Genomic DNA, 16,846 nt, shown 5'->3' with positions numbered 1-16,846 from the left:
TTGGCTGAAGCCTCCCTGTGAGGGGAGGGCTGGGGACATGTCTCCACCCAGCAGGCTGTGAGCCAGGAGGATGGGTCTGCACGAGTGGCAGTGCTGGGGAAAGACAGGGCTGCCTCCGTGATGAGAAAACAAATTCAGAGCAGCACTGAGCAGAAGGGAAAGAGGGGTTTCAGAAAAGGTACGGGGAAGTTCAGTGGTGCCTGGTGTCTTACCCGCCTGTGCTTCGTTCTTGCTCCGTGTGACACTCAGTATGACAAGGCTTCTCCCAGGGCTTTTTTCCCCTCTTTAGCTTGGATGGGAGCGTGTTTTCTGTTGCAGAGCACACACTTGGAACCTTTTCAGATATGAAGAACTTTGGTGGGCTCTAGGTACAAAACACTTACATATGGTGTGTCTGCATGAAGTGCTGACACTCTTCTCTTGACTCTTTAAAGTGGCCTGTACAGCATCAGAAGAAGATATGGAGAGAAACAATATTGAGCTGAAATGGGTTGCACAAAACAAGCTGTACTCCACATCAGGTGACTACATTGAATTCCGCTGTAAACAGGGATATTTGGAAGACCCAAGTATTTCCAGCTTCAGAGTGCAGTGTGTGGAGGGGACACTGAAATACCCACGGTGCACACTGGGAAGTAAGTCACCCCCTCTTCTGCTTCCCTGCTCTGTTGTTGCATCTGAGCATGGGAGACTGCTTGGGACAGGATGCTCAAGGCATGCCAACAGAGCATCAGTTGTCCAGTGTGAGATCTACAGGCAAATAACAGAAGTATTTTTTTGCAGGGAACTGTGCCCTGGATAGGAACACTATGGAAAGGAACCACATTCAGTTGCAGTCATCCAGCCAGTCGCACCGTCCCTATCGCTCGGGGGACCCTGTTGTCTTTAGGTGCAAGCCCGGGTACCAGCAGGTTTCCCATTGGGAGAAATTTGGGGCACAGTGCATGGATGGAGTGATTAAATATCCTAAGTGTGAATGTAAGTCCTCACTGCCATAGACATGAGGGCAGGCTTGTAGGAGGCTGTTCTGATGAAATCGCCTGCCCACTGCTCTGAGTAGCCCCTGGGCTCCGTCAGGATTGATATTCATGACTTTTCCCCTTTTTTTCTCTTTACACAGGATCGTAGTGGCTTGGGTAAATGGAAATGGTGTGAGGGAGCCCAGCTGTGGAAATGCAAAGAGCCCTCAACCAGCCTAGTGATTTGAGCTCAGCTTTTCCTGGTGTTTCCCATTTTGCTGTGCTTTGTTTGCAGCTTTGCCAATGTTGTGTCTTGGAATTTGTTCTTGTTTATATTATTGGATGGTTGTTTGCGTATTATCCACATTAGATCTAGTTTTGTAGATGTATATACATTTTATGCAGCCAAAGGATTGTGCTTGCATTTTCTCCATTCTATACTGCTCACATTGTTATTCTATTAACAATTGTGTCCTGGAAACAGGCTGGCTTTGGTGGCATACTGAGACAAGAATTAAAGCTAATTTGATTATCAGCACACAAAGCGTGTTTGGCCTTGTCTGTTCCTACCTCTTCTCCATCCACTTGTTCAGAAATGAGCCTCGGGTGAGTGTCCTGAGTGCCTGAGCAGAGAGAGCAAGTAAACGAAGTCTCCTATGGAGAACTCAAGGAAATCTCTAGGCAGAACCAGTTCTTCTGGGGAACCTGAGCCAGATCTTGCCTGCAAGGAACTGGGATTTCTACGTGAAGGTGGGGACTAGTGTAATTTTGTGCCCGGTGTTATGGCACTTGTCAGGGGAGCGACAAAACCCCCAGGGTCCTGAGAGTCCCACACAATCGCCATAGGGTCAGTGTATAAAGGAACAAAGTTGACTTCACGTGCAGTGCGAGGATCGTTTATTATAGCAACATAAATCATAATGTAACTCACACAGTGCAGAAGTAAACACCCCGAACAATGGCAAGACCGTGGGTTTCAAGGGACAGAATCAGGGTGGAGTTTGGGGTCAAGGGACCAATAGGAAGAAGACCACGGAGGGACACAAAGTAAGGTTTACAGAACACAAACCGATGAGGAGGGTAATGTGAGGAGATTTATATAAACAGACCAGTGGAGCCTCAAATAATAGGGGATTTCCCAAGGGGCAGTCCAGGCAGGGGCTGGTAGCAGCGGAGACTGACAGAGAACATTCAGAAATAAGAGGTATGTGTCAGGGAAGATTGACAGCCTAATGGGTGGACACAACCCAGGCTAAATCACCACCATGGGGAGGGTGAAAGGGAACAAACCACATATGATATAAAAACACAAAATTAGACACAGCAACAAACTAGTTCCTGGTCCAGGTCCTGGATAGGCCAGTCTGTGCCACTCCCAGCTCAATTTGCCCTTCACAAACAAGGAGAGAGTGTTGTGTGTACATCCAGAGGAAATGATGGGGGTCAATGAGTTCTACTTCCAGCAGCTGTTCCCACAAGGGCTTTTTAATCCCTTTCAGTCCATTTCCCCCAGTTGCTTGGTACCAGGCAGGGTATTGCTGTTATATACACTGTATAAAGTATTTTTATCAACCTTTCTATTTCCACCTATTTGTTGACTGGGGTTTGACTAAATAAGCAGAAGTTGTCTACTCCTGAATGCTTTCATTTCTTTTTCTGTTTTGTTCATTCGTGTAACTCTTGAAGAAGCCTCGGAAACCCATACTGAGCACCAAACATGCTATGATTTCAGAGACAGATGACTTTAGGCATAGAAGACAGAAGGTACCCTTAGAGGAGCTTTTGTATTAAAACAGCCTGAAATGGATGCAAGGCAAACATTGTCCATATTCCTGGATTTTCTTCATAGCTGCAGTGACACTTGTTCTCAGGCAGAACCTTAAGAGTATCAAGAACTTTAAGTGTCATAGGAAATCATACAAAGTACTTGGATTTTAATATTTTTAAAACAGTAGCTTTAAAATTTTTAAGACAATAGTTTTAAAAATAATAATTAACTTCTCAGAAAATCTGTATACTTCTAGGTTTTAAGTAGTTTTACAGTTCCCTCAAATATGTAGTTTAATACTTGCTGTTTTCTATTGTTCCTCAGGCGTGTCCTTTAGAGGCTCCTTACCTGTGAAGGGAGACATGAGTGCTGTTAAGATGTCCAGTTCCTTCCTCCAGCTTTTTCCATCTCTATGCCCACATTGCATCCCTCTGCTGCACTGCTCATCCTCATGCTACAAAGGCCTTTCCCTTCCATCCCCCTCCAGCTCAGACTCAGCACTCATTTCCCAAAGCTGAGTGGAGCGACCTGGAGAACACGAGGCCGCCCTAATTCACCTGTTAATAAGAGATAAAGAACACCTCCATACCTTTCCCTATAGGCTTTCCTCAAGTCCGTTCTTGCTTTCCTCTTTCAACACACCTTGGATATGCCAGCTGTCCTCTCTTACACTGTACTTGAAATAAAGTTGTGCCAGATTCTGCTCCAAAATGGTTCTGTTTACAGTAAAATCCAACATAATCCCCGTGGTAGAAGTAAGCTTGGTCTGCATAGAATGCTTGCAGCAGCACGTTATTTTTCTCCATTTCGGTTTTTGACAAAGTGCATGGCTCTAAAAAAAGAGAGACCTGATCAGTGCTAATAAATTGATTCTTTTTGGAACAGAATACTTTGACCAGGCTACACTAAAACTGTAAATTATTTCCTATTGTCTTGTTATACTGCAGACAAACCACAGTTAAGGAAATGAAACCCACCAGATGAGCTTAACTTGCTTCTATTAAAACTTTCATATGTCACTGAAGACACTGAAATTGAGATTTAAAAGTTCTACCTGACAATACTCACTTTATAAACATCTTTATAAGTATCTGATTTTGGGGAGAATTGGGGTTGTTCACCCTGGCAAAAAAAAGGGATTCTGGGAGACCTCATTGCACCCTTCCAGAACCTAAAAGGGGCTTTTGAGAAAGATGAGGACAGACTTTTCAGTAGGGCCTGGAGCAATAGGACAGGGGCTTCTGATTATGGTTTTAAACTAAGAGAAGGTAGATTCAGCCTAGACATGTGGAAAGCATTGCCACCAGTGGGAGTGGTAAAACACTGGAACAGCTTTCCCTGTTTTCCCTTTTCCCAGAAAGGCAGTGGTTGCCCCATTCCTGGGAACATCCAAGACCAGACTGGGCAGGGCTCTGAGCAACCCTGCTCCTTGCAGGGGATTGGACTAGATGGCCCTTACAGGTCACTACCAGGCTGTTCCTCAAGGCTGTGAATTATATAGAGAAGTAAGTGCTGCTTTGTCTTACTTATCACACCTACCTATACAAACAGGTGGCAAAGTCCATTGTCCTTCAGAGCAGTAGATTCTCTCAGAGCCTTGCAAAAAATGATAGTCAGAGCAAATATACTGAACTGAAGAACCACTGTCGTACTGGGGCAGCGCTGGGAGAGTAAGAGCTCCGTTTGCAATAGAGGGTGGAGAACCACATCTTTCTGTAGCAGCTGCAAGAACAATAAAAACATTTAAGGATAAGAAACTAACAAACTGACAGCTTTACCAAAAATTAAAGGAACACGAAGGTCTTCTCTTTACAGCTCTCTTTCTACAGAGCTTTCAGTTTCTTGGGCTCAGAGGAGAGCTTCCCCCTCCCTTCTACAGCCTTGCCCAGCAAAGGCAGGTGTATCACTGTAATGGTTTTAATTTAAGAAAACCGGGTGGAAACACTAATAAATGCAGGGGTTTTAGTATTTATTCTCTCTTTTGTGGGAGGGAGAGATTAGGAGAAAAAAACTAAAGCAGGCTTAAGCTTAAAAATGAACAAAAATAGTTTTATTAACATAGACTAAAATAATGAAAAAAAAATGAGAAAAAAAGAAAACTTAAACTAAAACAGAATGACACTTTAAAACACACTTCTTTCCTCTTACAAACTATTAACTTTCTTATTGAACAACATAGAAAGACACAACTTGGAATTTTCAGTCAGTTTCCCTATTTAGACATAACCACCCATTACTTTAGGAGAAGAGTCTTACTAAGATCTTTTTATGAAGACGTTTGCCACAAGACAAAATAGTCCAGTGCTCCCAATGTCACACATCTGCTGCCACCCGGAGTTTTCACAGACTGTGATGTTCTATCAGCAGAGCTTCTTAGTGTAACTGGGGTGCTATTTACGAATACTTCTTCTAGTCCAAAATCATCTTTGTTTTTAAGGCTGAGACCTCTTTTTAACCCAGGAGCAGGGGCTTTAAAGCTCTCAAATAAATCTCAATTACATCAGCCTTTAATTTTGATTAGAACAGCATTCTACCTAACGATACTAAGATGCTGCAAAGAACAGTTCGTTTCTCCTTAATTTACCTTAGAAAAGTCCGGTTGAAAATGTCCACTTCTTCAATGCTATTCTAATATTATTAGTTCTTTCACTTCTAATCTAACTGACTTTATATGGTGGCTGTTTCTATGTACCTTCTGTTTTTCTTTCTTCTTTCTCTCAAGGAAGAATTGTGCTTTAAATTTCTATGTTGCTAAGAAAGAGTTAAATCTGCCTGGGCTTGCAAGGGTGGCGTGCCCCAGCCGGGCTGCAGGGCTGAAGAAAAATGCAAAGCTGTGCTGATGGAGGAAGCGGGTAGATGTCCTTTTTTCCACCCCTCGGTCTCATCCAGGGCGGTCCAGCTCGGAGCTACCACAAAGCTGTAACAGGGCTTCACCCGGGCTGCTCCCATGTGGGCAGCAGCTCTCGGAGGCTCGGCCGGGCCCGGCTCAGCCGCCCAGAGGGCAGCGGGGCCTGACCCGGGCTTCCCCTGCTCTGCATGCGGGCAGCAGCTCTCAGAGACCTGGCTGAGCCTGGCTGAGCCTGACCCAGCCGGCAACGGGGGCCCGACCTGGGCTTCTCCTGCTCTGCATGCGGGCAGCAGCTCTCAGAGACCTGGCTGAGCCTGGCTGAGCCTGGCCCAACCGGCAACGGGGGCCTGACCTGGGCTTCTCCTGCTCTAAATGCGGGCAGCAGCTCTCAGAGACCTGGCTGAGCCTGGCTGAGCCTGGCCCAACCGGCAACGGGGGCCCGACCTGGGCTCCCCCCGCTCTCCATGCAGGCAGCAGCTTCTGGAGGCCTGGCCGGGCCTGGCCTGGCCGCCCAGAGGGGCAGCAGGGCCCGACCCGGGCCTGGCCGCCCACAATGTTACCTCATGGCTGATTCCAAAGCGAGGGAGCGCCATTAGCGGCAGATTAGTTTTAAATGTCCTTTCCAAAGTCGCATCGACATTTCTCGTTGGTCAGCTTAGCTGCCAATATCCCAGCCAGCTTTTCGAAAGGTCCCTGTCCTCCCTCCCTAAAACCACTGCACGGTCAGGGCAGGGAAAAAAACATTTCATGTTTCTCCATAACCAGAAAACAAAATTGTGCCGACCCATGATAATCACTTTTCCAAGCTTGGCTACATCCAACAACAGAGTTGCCTTGTGCATCTGTATTGTTGAGGCTTAAGCACTGCTTATTTACAACAGACTCCAGGCCCACACAAAAAGCAAAGCAAATAATTTCTAAATGGCTCTAAGACTGATTAATTAAAAATGCAATTTAAAAAATTATTGCTTTACCTTCAATAACACATTTTGGATATTTCAGTCTGCCATGGTCACACTGTGTCCTTCCAGGAGATGGAATGGCAGTATGGAGGAAACCATATCCCTGTTTACATTCAAACTCTATGAGATCTCCATGTAGGAAAATTAATTCTTCCCGTCTCCATTTCAATGTTAACTTGTTGCTGTCCATATCTGTTACATTGAGAGTACATGGTTCTAGGAAATATAAGTGTATTTTAATAAAAAGCTTAATTGATTTCTTAACTCCCTTTTGTAGGAGTGAAGAAAGAGAACCCAAGTCAATTGTTCTAAAATGCTTTTGAATCTTGCAAGACAAAGAACTACAGATGCCTAAAAAATGCAAATGGAAAGAAATAGGCTGAAGTAAAAACAAAAACTAAATACATGCAAAAGGAATTGATGTTTTCTGATAGGTATTGGCACAGAGTTTTTGGTGATTGGGAATGGGGCTGCGGCCAAGCCTCATCCCTAGTAGGCTAAAACTGTGTAGGAAAGGTGAAGAGTATTGAAGGTAAAGAAACATGGAATGCTGACCAATCACAGAAGGGTAGATAGGGTGCATAGATTTAATGCATGGATGATAAAGGGTATATAAGGCTGTACTGGAGAGCAATAAAGTGCTGATGCTTGAAGCCTTTTTCAGTGTCAGTCCTACCTCCTCTGTCATCTGGTGACACTGAAGTTACTCTGAGATGATTTGGGCAGACGGCTGCGCACCTAAGAGCAGTAAGATGGGGGAGCCCAACAAAACTGAGCCAGGCAGACAGAGAGCCTGTAGCACCGAGCCAGGGGGACAGAGAACCTGTAGACCTGAGCCAGGCATAAGCCTGAAGAATTGAGCAGGAAGGGACCGAATGCCTGAAAGTCCGAATGAGTTTCGAACAAATGCTTCACCCCAGGTGAGAACTTAGGAATGGGGACTCAGATATCAGCAGAGTGCATACTGAACATCCTGCTGCAAATATTACAAAGGATGGTATTAAATGTGAGGAGTGGGCACTATATGCCTTGCTTATTTGGTGCAGAAGAGGTAAGGAACTGGGAAACATAATAATGAGGACTCAAACATTAGAAGGAAAATTCAGTTTGGACGTTTTGTTACAAATTTTTTGGTCACCAGTCTCAGAGAAGAAAGGTGCTGGATACAGGGAGCAAGAGCTATGCACTTCGCTTATTCGGCACAAAAGAAATGGAGTAACGCTACACACTCTATTTGCTACAAAAGAGATAGAGTGGCGCCATGCAGTTTCGCTGTTTGCTACTGAAGAAACAGAGTAAGGGTGTGCACTGCTTATTTGGTACAGAGCGAGGCTACAAAAAGGAGATGAAGCGAAGCTGCGCAGTGTGTTTATTTGCTATAAGGAGATGGCATAGGAGCAGACACACAAACTGCCTTTTTCTTAAAAATGAAATGAAAAATGAAGTGGGCAAGTTCCAGTCGCACCTTGGCCCGTGCCGCTGCCTGCTGCTCCCTGCAGAGTCGGGGGCAGGTTTGCAGAGTCAAGTACTAGAACAAAAACCACATGGAGCTCCAAGAGGCAGAGTCAGAGCTGCATAGAAAGCACAAAAGAGAGGTTTGCAATAACCAACTAATGCAACAAAAACTGAGGAAGAAAAAAAAAAAAGAAAAAAAAAAAAAGAAAAAAAAAAAAGAAAAAAAAAGAAAGGAGCAAGAGAATTTAAGTGTTAACCCTTTTCACTGCTTTTTCAGACACTATAAATCTTGACATGGATAGCTTTTGTTAAGCAACTTCACCTTATTCACAAGATGTGCAGACCAAGTTGGTCTAAAGTATTGCTGGAAGAGAAATGATAATTTGTAGATGGCAGCAGCCCTGCAGGGATAACCTGACACAGCTCACCTGCAAACAGGCAGGTCATAAGTTTAAAGTTTTTAGTTATCCCAAGCTGCTGACCAGAAACATGCTGCTCTTCTAACGTGGTGGGTCAGAGATGCTTTTGTTTTCTTAATGTTGTCCAGACATGTTCTGGCACACTGGAGAAAAATGTTTGCAGGATGAACAGATTACATTCAATTTGATAGTGCCTCAAAGCTTATGGTTGGATAGGGGGATAATATTATATGCCAGAGAAACAGCAGACACCTGATGTGAATTTTATCCTAAAGAAAAAAGGGTGTAGATCAAAGCAATGAATGAATGGGAGTTTTCCTGATATGCTATGGAGAATAAAGAACAGAAGTTTATTTTGTTCATTGTTGAGGATAAAAAATATGATCTTCTGCAGATAAAGGATTATATGACATGCTATAATTTACTTAGTATTAAGGCTGTGTTTAGAGTTATGTGAGTTTGTTCCATAAAGGTGTGCTGTGTGTTTGAGAAAGGATAACTTGGAATTAGAAAAAGGAAAAGGAGCAGAGTGCTAGATCTTGCAGAGAATGATCTCATTGAGGAAGCTGTTTTAGGTCACTTGTGACTTCTTCAATGCTCTAAGTGTGACCTGTATTGCAAATTAATAAATATGTGCTGAGACAGAGTGGAGTATGGCACAATGAGGTTACATGGAAAAGATTATGTCGAGGCATTGTATATATTCAGTGATTTTTCTTTGGAATACTGCTCTGTTTTATTTATTATTTTAATATTTTATTATTTTATTTATTATTTATTTACCATTAATTTATTATTTAATCTATTTCCCACTTAGACGTGCTAGAGATGAACATTGCAGATGCCTCTGTGACCAGAAAGAAAGAGGAGGCAATTAAAGGTCTGCATGATGTGAAGGCTCTGGGTACCAACGTGTGGAAGAACCTGGGGCAGGTCAGTGTCTGGTATTGGCCTCCATCAGAGACAGGGAAAAGCACAAAAGGACAGGACTGCTGGCCATGGTCTTAATCAAATGGTGTTGTCTCCAAGAGCAACAAGTGAAAGGGCTTTTCTTCCTCTTGACCTGCTCCCTCCTACAGTATTATTGGGCTGAGTAAAGAAAGAATTTTCTTTTGAATAATAATAAATGGGATACTTGTCTCTTGAGGTAGAGCATGTTGACAATATTTAACAGTTTGAAATTTTATAAGATAATTTGATTTATGCTTAGTTTTCTCCCACTGAGCATACAAAAATTAAGTTTTCAAGTCAGTCATGTTTGCAAAACTGCTGTTTTGTGCACCTTGTATTGTCTTTTTGGTTGAGAATATTGTATTTCATGTGTAGTTTACTCATTTCGTAGGCAGCCTTCTAAAAAGGAAAATCAGTAACACAAGTAGATTGCAACATTTGCTGCAGTTAAACAAAATCGGAACTTGGTGTATGATTACTTCTTGATGGGACAGTGTGGTACAGTGCATTTTGCCGTATTTGTCTTTCCCTAATTTTGACATACACATATTTGTGTACATAGCCTTAAAACTAATGCAGAGCTAGGGAACACTGAATAGTGAAAAAGCAACTTGTAGTGTCTTGGGACTCAGTACAGTATGTGCATGTTTTCTTAGTTGCTGCATCAACTGTAGAACAGCTCACTGTGGCAATGCCTGTAATCCAAGAGGCTTTGAAAAGAAATCTAGGAAACATGCAAAGGATGATGGGCTTATTTGGATGCTTACAAGACAAATAATGCTCACAGGAAATGAGATTTCATTATTTCACAGGATTTGTTAAATTTGAGTATTCAGATCCAAAAAGGCTGACCTTTCAGTCTGGATGAGGTACTTCTCTTCATTTAGAAATACGCAATTAAAACTGAACTGATTGTGTATTTTCATTTTCATGGTAGATTAAAAACTGGAAGGTGAGCCAATTTAACAAAGGATGTTAGCAAAATTGAATTATTTTATTAGAGGAAGGAAGGAAAGATAAACAAACAACTCTTGTTTGTATTCCTGTTTTCCCTGGTAATTTTCTAGTGGGAGTTCAATACATTGTTTTGAGCAGCATACATAAAAGCAGCACAGAAAAATTTAAAAGTCCAGGCTAGGATGAAACAACAGATATTAAGACACATGATTAAAAAAAAAAAAAAAATCCTGAAAATTTATAAACAAAAGTCCAAGTCATTGCTAATTCTTTGTTAATTGTATCTAAAAGCCATTTTGGGAATGGCCACACCATTCCTTCTAATCACCTGTTGTAAGACAGGAAGAAATTAACTGAATGGACAATATGGAGGAAAGAAATTGGAGACTCCTCCCAGGAAACAGGAACAGCTATATACTAGAATAGCTCACTCAGGAAACAGAGGAATCTGTTTAACTGGGTGGTTTTAAGAACAGGCCAGAGGATACCCAGCAGGAGAGGCCTGCTAAAAATTTAATTTTGGTTCATCCTCATATTTCTGGAATCTTTATTAACTCCAATAAAAGAGAAAAGATGGTAATGAAAAGATTACTTACAGGTTCCTTCCAATTTTCCCTTTTCATATTACATATGACAAACCTTGCTTTTCCTTCCAAGACTCACCTAAGCAGGTTGGTGGCTCTGTCCAGTTTCCGTGATCACAGTAAACCATACTGGGCCCATCCAAAAAGTGGTAATGCTGACAGGCATATTCTACCCAGGAACCATTTTTGTAATTTGCCAATAATGGGCCCAGGACACCACCATTTTTAATCACAGGTGGAGAGGCACAATCTTGCTGCATTTCTGATATGGGATAGAGAGAGAGGCAATTAGGTCTTGATTAGATTATAACACTGTTAACACTGGTGTAAGGATTAGACCAATACTAGATGGAGCAAAAAAAATTGCAAACAAATAGAATCTAAACCAAATATAATTCCTTTTCCAAAATTAATTTTCAGGAACTCTACACTTGCTTTTCTGAATTGCAGATATGCATTTTATTTCCCTCTACACTTTACTCTATGCCTACTTTTGTCTCTTACTTGTTTATACACAATACAGATTAGTTCTGTTTATATGACTTAGACAGTCTTATTTGTTACTTGAAACATTTCATCTGTGTCTGGTTCAAATAAACCCAAAGAACCCCCATTGGAAGTATTAATCAAAGGAACGACAAAATACTCATGAATTTGCATGTCTAAATAATATTAAAGGGTACAAAATGACTGAAAGTAAATGCTCTGTATGAAACAAAATTACAAGTACAGAGCAGGCGTATTGGTGTAATTTAGAAATAAGCAACAACAGCCTTTTACTTATTGGCCACATTGACATCTGTATCCCATGCAAGCATTTTCCTAGAGCGAAAGAATAAAAATAATCATAAAATGCCTATAATTGGATTGGAGAGTCCCTTTTAAATAGAAAAGCATTGTTCACCTACTCATAACTTCACTGTGATGTGTTTGGCTTGCCCTTATTTCTGCATCTGCCTCGAATGGTGGTGGTGCCCCAGATTCCTGTTTATCCACAGTTCCTGTAACCACAGCAGAGACTCAGAACCAGTTTTCACAGAAACAGCTCATTTTAAAGTTCTAAAACAGATAGACACGATGCGTTGTAAAATGTAATAATCCCAGTTTTTCAGGGAAGATGTCACAGGTGGCAGCTGAATTCACCTAATCATTTCAGTTGTCAGCCTTCACAAAAGCACTCACCAATACAGATAGAGGGTGATGTCCATTTTCCTCCTTCACACAGGATTTCCTCAGATCTTCTCCCTCCTGAGGTACACTGTACATGAACTTTGTCTCCATTATGGTATGTTCTTCTGGCTGTGCTGATATGGCCATGAGGGAGTGGTGGTGGTGGACATTTGTTTTTTACATCTGAAAATAAATTAAAAATTGCATATTGTTTTCTCTCTTACCAAAACCACACACACAAGTAAGCTCAACATACACAAAGCAAGTCTATCACTCAAAAGGCTTTTTTGCTAAGCCAGAGTAATTTCTTAATAAAATTTTCTTAATTTTCTTAATACAATAGGAGACCTGAACAAACGAGTGATTTTGCATTCCACAAATATAAAATAGAAGTACTGTCATTGTACTCCTATAAACAAATTTGTAATTTCTCCACAGAGACTTAATAAAATGTTCTTTATAGGACTGCAGGAAACAGAGATTTCCCATACACTCCATTCATATAATATTTAAAGCAGATTATGTATTAATTCTAATGCTACAGAAGAAGCGATAATCACAGCCCATTTCCTATCTCTAAATTAAGTTTGTGATTACTGTATCCTCAAAAGTAGATTTAAGCCTTGTTTTCATCCTCCTGAGCATCTCCACCTTCTCTGCACTCACTCAAGAAAAGTTCCTGCTGTCTCATGAGAATAAACACAGGGCTGGAATCTAAGCTGTGGTAGAGGTTGTTTTGTGCTGCTTTCTGCACATCATCTCAACTGGTTCACCTTTCATTCTTTTGGAACTTTCTTTACTGAGATGCTCCATTATCCTCCAGTGATGGGAGAAGTGATAGCAATTGCTAACGGTGTGTTTCTGTCCTCAGGACAAACTTTTATTTAATTCTGTGCAAAACAAAGTTTGGGGAGGCTGTACAACTCTGAAAAGTACCACAAGCTAAGGAGGACCTTGTTACAAATTTTATTTTTGATGCTGTAATTTTTAATGCCTCTCAAGAGGTACATCCTCATCCCACAAGGCAGGATTAAGCAGGCTTGGTTAAACCATCATGTATTCTAAACACAGTTAATTGAGCTTCAGGGTCTAAAAAATTCCCTGTAGCTATTGATTCTTGCTTCTCCGGGATACAACTTGGAGAAGCAACAGTAAGAGACAGTAACTGTTAAGATTCACTGAAATGTAGTTCCAATTGCTATTGCCTCCCTTCCTGCTACCTTGGCTCTCTACCCTTTGACTAACACTTGGTTTACATTTAGGCTACAAACTGGCACAAAGCTTGCATTTTTATTTTGTATTCATAGAGCATTTCTTGAAAGAAGGTGTGAGCTTGTCTCCAAGATTTGACACAGTAAAACTATTAAAACAGGGTACCTTCACAAACTGGAGGGTCTGGATACCACCCAAAATTATAGCATTGAATTAAGTCAAATCCAGTGATGGAATAATGTTTGTCACAGAAAAAGTGAACTACATCTCCTTCTTCATAGATTTTCTTCACGGGATAGAAACCTCCATGAGCTACTCCACTCAAAGTGGAGCAAGTTATTCCTGGGAAGAAAACACAGCAGTGAAAACCAGTTGAGGAAGGCTCTCTCCACCAGCTGACAAAAGAAGCCTCTTTGCCGATTTTTACGTGTAGAATAAATGAGTTTTCAGAGAGGATGACGTACTGGTGCAGCTGGGGGTGAGGGCCCAGCCATGTGCGAGGCAGAGCGCTGCCTCGGAGGTGTTCCCCGCCGCGGTGCGATATCCCTGCTCGCACCAGTACCGCAGCGTCCCGTTCAGCTGCACCTCCTGCACGGCTCCAGCGTAGCTGCCGTGATGTAGCCTGGGCACCTGGCACGACTCTCAAAGACATAAAGCACAGGCATGTAGTCAACTGCTCTTTTTGTTGCGAATATTCCAAAATTTCCCTTAGATACACCTTAAAAGTGGCCATATCTCAGGCAAAATTGTGGTAAATAACGAGTAACTACAAATGCAGTTTAGGCACAAGTTTTCCGCTCGTCATTTGGGATAGAAAGTTTGTATGGTGATGTGAAACAGTGTGATTTCATCCCTACTGATTGATTTTACATATATTATTTTACATCTATCATTTTACATACCTTTACAAATGCACAAAGCCAGCATAATGTGAAACCTGACAAGTTTTTCCCCACAGCTACAGCTGAGAACCTGCTTTAGGAGTACTCAAATGACAGCCTGTCATAGGCAGTTTGGCCCTACAGGTCAGGATTCCACTGTCAAGGACAGTGGAATTATATACATTAGCAATAGATTAGAAAGGAATAAAATGCAGAATACTACCAAGTTTTTTAGTACAGCTTGGCTGGAAGGACCATCCTTGTGGCTGACACTGCACTGTATCTTCAGTAGCACCACTAGCAGTGTGGTAGCCTGGATTACATTTGTATTTTAATTCCTCATGGATTTTGAAGTCCATTTCTGTACTGTAAAAAGACCCATTTTCCAAAAGAGGCTTGGTGCATTTTCCTGAAGGAAAGAAGACAGCTTGGTCAGAAAGAAAGAATGGAATATATTTGTTCTCCTCCAAGCAAAAGAAGGGGGTTAGAGTTCTACTGATCTAATCTGATTTTCTCAACCTATTGAAGAAACTCTGCTCCAATCATCAAACATCAAATCACCAGCAACCAGATGGAATATAGCCAGGAATCTAGAGCTAGGGAGACTCAAGAAGTTATATATCTGAGGAAAAACTAATCGTTTTCCCAGAATAAAAAAATTGGAAAACTTGATGTTTTAATTAAAAAATATAAATTAACAAGTGCCCATAAATATGTATTATTGTAAAAATATTCCATATATAAACCTATGTAGTCTTGACATAAATGATTGCATCATGTACATTTCATCCCTTCTGTTATGAAGCTTCTTTTCCTATATGTCCCAGGAAATGTTCCTGCTGGAAGCAATGAGGGGATGAATAAAGCTAACTCACTGTAACATCGTGGCACTGGAGACCATCCTTTTTCTGTACATGTTAGTCTTCCATCTTGAGTCCCACTTTCTGTTGTGTAACCGACAACACAAGAATAGGAGAGCTTTTTTCCTTTATGCATAGGGAAATAGTAATTTTTGAAACTGTAATAGTACTGGGCAAGGTTTCCATTTTCTATCTGTGGCAAATCACAAGGTGTATCTGCAAAAAAGGTCAATATATTTCCCACTAAAATATATCAGCTCAGATATCAATGTTTTTGCATTAAGTTATCTAATAACAGCTTGACTGATTCAGGCTTCCAAACAAGAACCAAATTCTGAATACTTAGAAGCATGAAGGGCCTTTAAAGACCTGCTGAAATGAAGCCATACTACAGTTTTATCAGCTTTTGCTCTTAGGGTCCACAAGAATATCAGCTTAGAATAAAACCTGTGAATGTGAACTGGGCAAAACTGATGCAGGACACCGTTATTTAACTCTCTTTTGCCCAGAAGCAGCAGAACCCATTGCTGCACAAACACACGAAAGCCTGCTGTAAAATTCAGTGATAAGTGTCAGGATTAGCAGGGCTTCAGCTCCTTGATTCAGAAAATGTTACCAGAAAAGTAGGACAAGCTGCTAGGAGGCAACTGAGGAGTTAGGTTTGCTTAAGAAAGAGAATTTAAGAACAGTCAGCAGAAAAGAAATAAGAAATGGAGATTAAAGAAAAAACAATGGCAATTAGATGGCAATGAAAAAAAAGCAAAGCAAAACAAACAAACAAAAAACCCCAATCCCCTGTAATAGGAGAAAACCTTTTTAAAGAGCAGTGCTGAATATGATACTAGGTTACTTAAAGAAATCTCAAAATAGCAAAATCAAAACATGCAAAAATCCCAAAATCCATTACCAGAAGAAGAAATCACTGCTGAAAATAGGGATAGAAAATGCAGGAGCATCCCAGATTAACTTCTGTAGGTTCCATTTAACTTCCACAATTTTGCTTTGTAACAGAGTGAAAAGATTTCAACCCCCAAGACACTTCAATATATAAGATGTTTTAATAGTACAAAATTCTATTTGTGTAAGTGCCTCAAAACAGCTCAAAGACATTTCTAAAGAAATCTCTTCTGAACTAAAGTCTGAACATTTCGCTATGACAATTTTGAGGCTTAGACAGGAATCAGCGACAGCTGAATTGTGATCATCAGCCATGTCACAACAGAATAGTATTTAAATTCAAAAGCAGTGTTTACTCAGCAAATGAAATGCAATGTGCATTAAGTGCAATCAAAGACACTGCACTTCATTTACGACGACTGCGTATTCTAGATTCAATGTACAATAGAATTCCGTGTATTTACCTTCTGCAAAGAGTTTGCCTGAACACGCTGTAAGCAGGAAGATAAAATAGCTTTTAAATCTCATCTTCATTACTGTCTCCAAATACAGTTTCCACCGCCTGTGAGAACTCCCTAAATATTACTTTTGTAAATAATTAACTGGATTTTCAAAAGTATTCAACAAATGCCTTAATGTTTGTGGTATTTTGTATCAAGTTAATTCACTGGAAAAACTATTTTCGTTTATATTAGTTCTCCAAATACCTTAGCACTAGACTGGCAGGATTCCATTTGACACACTTTGTCATCTCTAATTTATCATTTTACCGTGAAATCAGGCAACAAGCTTATGGAACAATTAAAACTTGCTGATCACGGTTCTCCATACAACCTCCAGAGTTCCAAGTTTAAAGGGCATTCTGTTATCAGATTATTTACCTTGGCTGAAATCAGAGGAAACGGACAATTCCCCCATCCTCC

At 41.1% G+C, this 16,846-nt stretch overlaps 2 protein-coding genes across 2 annotated transcripts in view; one reads left to right on the top strand and one right to left on the bottom strand.

Annotated features, from left to right (window-relative positions):
• The window catches only part of CFH (complement factor H), a 47,920-nt gene extending 46,430 nt beyond the window's left edge, over positions 1-1,490 (top strand). Inside the window, exons 36-38 of the mRNA XM_058421764.1 lie at positions 435-635; positions 784-978; positions 1,121-1,490. Coding sequence (XP_058277747.1) covers positions 435-635; positions 784-978; positions 1,121-1,122 — 398 coding nt within the window. The 3' untranslated portion in view covers positions 1,123-1,490. The remainder of the gene's footprint in view (positions 1-434; positions 636-783; positions 979-1,120) is intronic.
• Positions 1,491-3,335: 1,845 nt separating this feature from the next.
• LOC120756697 (coagulation factor XIII B chain-like) lies at positions 3,336-16,457 on the bottom strand. The gene is made up of 11 exons (XM_040073272.1): positions 16,388-16,457; positions 15,042-15,242; positions 14,390-14,575; positions 13,750-13,926; positions 13,451-13,627; positions 12,086-12,256; positions 11,812-11,904; positions 10,983-11,165; positions 6,550-6,753; positions 4,267-4,449; positions 3,336-3,559 (listed from the first exon to the last, which is right to left on the bottom strand). The coding sequence occupies exons 1-11, from the start codon at positions 16,455-16,457 to the stop codon at positions 3,336-3,338; spliced, it is 1,869 nt and encodes a 622-aa protein (XP_039929206.1).
• Positions 16,458-16,846: the final 389 nt, after the last annotated feature.

The sequence above is a fragment of the Hirundo rustica genome, chromosome 9, assembly GCF_015227805.2.
Source record: "Hirundo rustica isolate bHirRus1 chromosome 9, bHirRus1.pri.v3, whole genome shotgun sequence".
Taxonomy (NCBI): domain Eukaryota; kingdom Metazoa; phylum Chordata; class Aves; order Passeriformes; family Hirundinidae; genus Hirundo; species Hirundo rustica.
The sequence above is the reverse complement of the archived record's forward strand: the minus strand, read 5'-3'. Positions and strand labels throughout refer to the sequence as shown.